The following is a 7,098-nucleotide window of genomic DNA, read 5'->3' on the forward strand; positions in this document are numbered from 1 at the left end:
GGAGAAAGGAATGTGTTTGTGGAGTGTTGTTGTGTTGTGAATGAGATGGAATTGAATGAAATGGAAGTGTGGGATGAATTGAATGATGCAAATGAATGAAGTGTGTGTGGTTTATATAGGGAGAGAATGGATGGGAGAGCATGTGAATGATAGCTAGGAGAATGATTAAAGGGGTGTGAATGGTTGGAAATGCATGTGGGTGAATTGGTGGTGCAATGATGAAAGAATAAGTGCATGTGTGTGTTTTGTGTTGGAATGAATGTGGATGCATGATGAAGAGTTAATAAATAATGCATGTAGGGTTAGCTAGGTTGGCTTTGTTTGGGTGCATGTGAGTTAAAGAGGGAGAATGTGGTGAAATGATGAAGTAGGAAGGTGGAAATGCATGTGAATGCATGTGAGTGCATGTGTGTGTGAACTAGGAAAGTGGGAATGCATGTGGAAGAAATTGCATGTGGAAAGGTTGTGAAAGCATGTGAATGCATGTGAATTAGGTTGGAAAGAGGTGGGTGTGCATGTGAGTTGAAATGCATATGTTTAAATGGTTGAAATGTGTAGATGATTATGAGTATGATAAGTGATAAGTGTATGGTTATGATAAGTGATAAGTGAATGATTTGTTAAGTGATAAATGAATGATATGTTAAGTGATAAATGAATGATATGTTGTGAGTGATAAGTGAATGGAAGTGATAAGTGATAATAGGGCTAGTTTAAAGGGCTAGGGTTTAAGTACATAGAATGGGCCTAAAATAAGTTGGTTTGCATGGCATAATATGTTTGATTGGGCTAGAGGTTTTCCATGGCTTAAAGGATTTGTTTGATTGGGCTAGGCCCTTTGTTTGATGTCCCCAAAGAGCATACAAAGCTTCAATTTCGTCCATCCTCTTTGCTCCATGATTAAGCTATCCAATCCATGCCCAAAAGTGCCCCAAATAGCCTCAAAATGCACTTTCTTGCTCCCTAAGCCCTTAGAACCTGAAAACACACAAAAGAAGCATAAAGGACTAAAATAACTAGAGAAACATAACGTAAATGCACGAGAACAAGCCATTTAAGTCGCATGAATATGCTCCTATCACGAACAGGTTGGGCTTTTTGGTAAAATGAATAGAGAGCCTAAGGCCCAAGCCTTAAACACGACCCAAAGGGACATGGTTTGGTTGGGTTTGTGCGAGCCGGCTCAAGGCCTGGTCTCAACAGGACACAAGGGACGCCGAAGCTTTCCCAGCTTTGACCGACGGCGACACTTAGTCTTAGGGTTCAATCTAGGCACCAAAAGGAAGCACAAGGTGAGAGGAGTGAAATGGTACTTGTGGTTCACCGTGGAACGATCGACAATAGTCAGAAAACTTCTCGACACCCACGGGGCTTGCCGGAGCTGAGTTTTTTCCCTCCCAAGTTATTTCAGTGCTAAAACAACGATCCACAAGCATATTCTAGGTTAGAATTAAGCCACAAGGATGAAAATGAAGAGTTTTCAAGTGTCCCGAGGCTTATCCAAATCGGAGGGATGAGAAACCTCGCTAGAGTGTTTTCTAGGCTTCGCCACACCTTGCAACGATGAGGGAGAAAGAAAGAGAGTTGACGAGGATAATGATGACACTGCGCCGTCGCCGGGGTACCACGAAAGGTGTGTGTGGGTGTGAGTGAGGGGAGGATGAGTGAGGGTTGAGAGAGAGAGAGAGAGAGAGAGAGAGAGAGAGAGAGAGAGGAGAGTTGAGAAAGAAAGGAGAGAATCTGAGAGGGTCTTAGGGGAAGGGAGGAAAAGAGAGAGATGGGGAGAGTTGGGGTGCTACCACGTGGCAACTTGTGAGTGGAGAGGAAATCCCACTTTTAGATCCGGATTGGGTAATGAACTATGGACCAAAATTGATAATTCCATTAAACTTTTGGAAAAATTACGAAATTATACATATAATTGAGGGCGGGGTGTAACATTTTCTCTCTCCTCCCCTCTTACTTTGAATCTATCTCTCTTTTCTTCTTTCTCTCTCCTCCAATTCCCTCTTTTTTTTCTTTCCTCCTCTCTCCTCATTCTCCCTCTCTTGCGATCCCCTTTCTTTGGATCTCTTTGTCCAATTTAAGAGTCATAAAGAAAATTATTTTCAAGAGACGTTTTTAAGCAAGTTTGGAGAAATGATGAATTTTTTTTTTATAGGATACCAAACGGGGCCCATAACAACTTCTCCCCTGCAACACCACTTAAACACTTGAATCTTGTTTTTAGTTTCGTTAAGAAGAACATTTGCTTCTTGGAATGAATTGATCAATCACGGGAGCATGTCTCTCCTATACTATGTGTTCACATATAAAAAGACAACATCCCTCTATGCACCAAATTGATACGACTTATAAGTGATAGGTCTTAGACTCGAATTCGTGAGTGACAAGTTTGAAACAAATTTATTCCCACACTGCTCAGTGTAAATATATTGTTGTTAAACTATTCCATATTAGTTTCTTGCTATTTGGTACTACAATTTAGTAATATTCTTCTTCACTTGTAAATAAAAAATATTAGAAACAAATTTCGTGAATAGCGACTTCATACTAATTTATTCTCCCACCCCTTAGTGTAAATGTTGTAATTATTCAGATGGCTTCCAAGTTGTTTCTAGGTGAAAGAATTTTGTTTGCATTCATAACTAAAGTAAAACAAAATAGTTACCCATTTTCTTGGAAAGTAGAAAAACAAAGTACCTTGTAAGTACACAATACACTATATGAGAAAACTGCATGTCACAGATCTGTAAATTAGTGGTTATGGACATCAAGTACGATAGATTATTGGTTTATTCTGTTTCATGTACTAATTACAGTGGAAGGAACATCCTTAAACGCTGCAGTCGTTCTCCAACCAACTGCAGTTGTCCTTTAATCAGATTTCTAAATGAACGGGAAAAGATTACGAATAAGAAGAGTGCAACAGCAGACGAAACCCCGCTGACAAGGAATAAACCAAGAAAGTTGTAGAGGCCAAGAGTATTGGAGGGACTACTTATAGTATTATCATCCGGCATAAAACTTGTTTTTCTTGGAAACCAAGTCTCTTCCAGGTCTAAAAGCTTTCCTTCTTCTCTCATATGTCGTATTTGTGTTGATAAGTCATGGACCAATTTCGAACCTTTAGGGAAAACCTGAAGATGAATGATATATGCACAACATATTATAAGCTTATACAAGTATTTTCTTATCTTGTTGTTACAAATTCTTGTTTGTAATTACGCATGTAACAAATGGGATAGATCACTCACAAAAGCAAAACCATTGGTGGTAGACTTGGTTTTAATGAGGGAGTAGTCAGAAGAATACTTTGCAAGGAAGATATTGATATATGGAAGCTCATCAATTATCGCCGAAACACCACCATGCTTGCTTCCTTTTGATAAAGCATCTGCATATTCTTCAACTGAACGATACGGCTTAATCTCTTTGAATTTCAAGTTCACTGTAACTCCCAATGAACCTGATTGGTAACCTATATAGTTTCCAATTGAGTCCATTCGTATCTGTTTAACTGTCATCATTGACGCTAAAGTAGCAGTGTAACTGGATGTCAATATAAGCACTACAAACATCCATATTATCACTACAAACTTTGCCAGGTTGCTTAGTATCTTCTCCCCTGCAGGAGTTAACAAATACAGATCTTAAACATATTTATGAGTTGAGCATTTCGTCATTAGCTGAAATAAAGTTACACCAACTAGATAAGTGAGGAGGTATATAGAGCACTTACTATGAGCAAATGCAAGGGTTGAGAAGGAGAACCATAATATTGTTCCGATTTGCTGTGAAGTTGTGCCTTGGAATTCTTGGTTGACAGGACGCTCAATTAACCACACAATGAAACCCGTAAGTATAAAGAAACACGCACTCGTTATCCAAAGGTATGCTGAAAGTGGTTTCAGGAAAATCCACATGTTGTCCTTTCGATTTGGCACTAGTATTCCCACACCTAGGTCAGTATATGGCATTGTAAAATCAACATATTGAGATCTGTTCGATGTGATTGTTATATCTCCAACGACAGCATCGTACTTCTAGTGTATCGTGTCCCCGGTATATGACAAGGAAACCCAAGAAATAAATAAGAAATTCAGATAAGATACTGAAAGATAGATTAGGTAAAACAGAAAAATCATTACTTAATTTTATGAATTTATATTAATTAACCATACCTGGAGATAAACCTGGTAAACAAGATCACTGTAAGTCCCCGCCATAACTCCATGTTCATTCTCAAATGGAAAAAATTCATAATGTACTTTATACGGCAACGCACTGATTGCAGTTTTGAACACATCGATACTGAACCCAGTGACATTTGTTCTATTGGTTTGAAGATCATGGTCCACACGCACAAGTTCCTTGAACCCAACTCTCACTGGAACACCAATTCTCAATTTTATTTCACTACTCAATTGCCTTTTAGATCCTCCTGGCCATCTGATTGTTTTCAAATGGTTGCTTAAAAGAAGATTTCTCCCATTGTTAAGCATGTGTGACTGAGCTTTATCGGTCTTTTCTTCGAAAAACCAAAATCCGACCCTTCTTGCTTCTTTTCCTATCACATTTACTATCTCTAATGTACCTGAAATCAGTTTCCCCTTTGGAAATTGAATTTCACCACTTAAACCCGTAAACCTCCTTTGCAATATTTCTCTTAGTAGCACAACTCCATGTTTGGATCTAGTAGAATTTTGAATACTTGCTCTTTCAATTGCTTCAGCTAGAGCCCAAGTTGCATCGTACACCCAGATTTTGTCTGCACTTAACTCACTTACTTTCATATTTGGATCCTCCATGTAAAGTTTGTTCATCACTTTTGAAGTAAGATTTTGCAGCCTAGTTGATGGTGGAATATAAGACTTCAAACCTATCACCCCTTGCATTGATTCAATCACATTAGAATCCATGAAATGCAAGAAATTCATGCTAGCTGATGTCAGAATCCAAGTATACCCTTCACTCATCATTCCTAACTTATTTACATTAGAGAAAAGGTGAGGCACAAGCAAGTGTGAAATGTGCACAACAAATACCTTTGTCTTCAATTTCATTAGCGTTTGGAGTTCTTCGAAGATTTGTTCATTTGTTGAGGATATAGCAACACAACTTTTATGTGCTATATACACATTTTTCTGTTGAAAGGAACTTGTCAAAGTTGGAATCATGTCATTCCCGTACTCTGTGTTGTCATACAGAAGTATGACATCCTTCCATTTATAAGCTTCAATGATGGCATTGATCCCCATAACTTGAGAAGTTTCATCTTGTGCGATCCCGACAGAGAAGGCATTCCTATCGTCATTTAGAGGAAGAGGAGGACTAGGTTCCGAAAAGGACATTATGGGCACTTTAGCTGCTTCTCCCAAATTTGCCAAAAGATTTGCTTCCACTCTTGTTTGTGCACCAATTATTGCTGCAACTTTAGTGTTTTCCAAAAGATGCAGAGCTGTGTTTTTGACAACTGAAAGTTAAATTAAAAGATGCAGAGTTGTATTGCTTCCACTTTTAGTTAGAATGACTTATTTCCTACGTATAAATGTATACCTTTTCTTTTATATACAATGATATTATAGTCAAATAGGTTGGAGGGTGGGGGAGGGGTGAGAATTTATACAACAGGCCAGACAAATAGATATCGAACTCAAAACAACTATTAAATCATCCTCGCCAAATATATGACCAAAACTAAATAGATGAACTGGTGCTATATCTGTAGTTGATTATAGATGAACTACTATCACTTTAAGTATGCACGTTTTCTAATCTGAAAAACCTATTAGATTAAATTGAACGATTAGTACTATCGCTATAGCTGCAAGCTGCTAAAGAAGAAAGATTTGTACCTGAAAGTCTCATATATGTCGAAGCAAATTATAAAAAACTATTTAAAAATGAATGGCTCACCAGATGATAGAGCATGCAGATGCTCTCCTTTGGAATCCCTACTGTGGAGAACAACTTTTGTGCTGTAGTCATTATGCTTATGGTAGAAATCAGATAAAGCTTCCGATATGCAGCTTTGAACAATCTTTCCCTCCGTCGATCCCATGTCAAGAATCAACCCGACATGAGTTTCTTCTATTTCACCATGTAAAGAACTGACAAGGCTAAAGAAGGTGAGAAATATCGAGAGGATGGCTTGTTTCTTCCTTTGATCAGACTCCATACGTACTACCAATTTTTAATTATGTATTTAATATTGCTCTTTGTTGGTTTAATGAACAGTCCCAATCTGTATATATCTTCTAGCTTATATATATATATATATGCTGCAAAATGGTTACTACATAATTAAAGAAGTTCAAGGAAGTAACGTGAAAGGTTGACCGAGGAATTGATCTACGTAGATAAAACATGCTAGTTTAGTCATGCGAAACAATTGTCACGTATACAAGTCTTGCATGACTTCAAGTTTAGTGATGTGAAATATTTTATGCGTACTTGGAGCAATTGTCACGCAATATTTCTTTTCATGTGTTAAAATACGAGGTACAACATGACTAATTTGTCTTACTTTTAATATACTAAAATAATTAAATATAAGTGTTATAATTTGAGTTGAATTATAAACGACGTGGTGATGTTCTAACTACATTGAAAAACCTCTTGAAGTCGTGCCCCAAAATATAAGATTTATCATATTTCAGAGTCAAACTTGAGCCCCCTATAAAACTGTGTTTTGAAACTGATTTTGAAATTTTATTTAGCTCACATTTTGGAATGATTAAGTTAGTTAGAAATAAATTTTTTTTACAACTCACTAATTAGTTCCACTTAATATTACGATCTAATAATACTTAGTACTGCAACCGATGACATTATTTCAATAATTTTAAGAGAGGATTTGCAAGTTCTTTACATAAATATTTTCATTAAAACGTAGCTGAGAAATCACATGGTTGAGAAGAGGATATATACATACAAACTAATTATGGAGATCAAGTCCAAATTAAAACTGGCAATTACTTTTTGACCGACGACTCGGTCTTTTTCATGGTTTGTTACTTTGATTGAGTCTCTTTTCCTTGAGCTTCCATTTTTGGTTCTTTCATTAGCTTTCAACGGTGGAGAACTTACATGCAA

General features: G+C 37.2%; 1 protein-coding gene across 1 annotated transcript; it reads right to left on the reverse strand.

Moving 5' to 3' along the window:
- Positions 1-2,816: 2,816 nt before the first annotated feature.
- LOC103933686 (glutamate receptor 1.2-like) lies at positions 2,817-6,147 on the reverse strand. Its single transcript, XM_018644096.2, has 5 exons — positions 5,920-6,147; positions 4,185-5,461; positions 3,743-4,046; positions 3,258-3,628; positions 2,817-3,140 (listed from the first exon to the last, which is right to left on the reverse strand). Exons 1-5 carry the CDS (start codon positions 6,062-6,064, stop codon positions 2,817-2,819), a joined length of 2,421 nt encoding a protein of 806 aa, XP_018499612.2. The 5' UTR covers positions 6,065-6,147.
- Between the last annotated feature and the right edge of the window lie 951 nt (positions 6,148-7,098).

The sequence above is a fragment of a genome, unplaced genomic scaffold (genome assembly GCF_019419815.1).
Source record: "Pyrus x bretschneideri cultivar Hongxiangsu unplaced genomic scaffold, Pyrus_bretschneideri_v1 Contig35, whole genome shotgun sequence".
NCBI lineage: Eukaryota > Viridiplantae > Streptophyta > Magnoliopsida > Rosales > Rosaceae > Pyrus > Pyrus x bretschneideri.

Coding starts and splice junctions, on each gene's coding strand:
- LOC103933686 (XM_018644096.2), bottom strand. CDS start 6,064: ATGGGATCGACGGAGGGAAAGATTGTTCAAAGCTGCATATCGGAAGCT. Junction 5,462..5,919: donor TCTGCATGCTCTATCATCTG/GTGAGCCATTCA, acceptor TCAAAAACACAG/CTCTGCATCTTTTGGAAAAC. Junction 4,047..4,184: donor TTTACCAGGTTTATCTCCAG/GTATGGTTAATT, acceptor ACGATACACTAG/AAGTACGATGCTGTCGTTGG.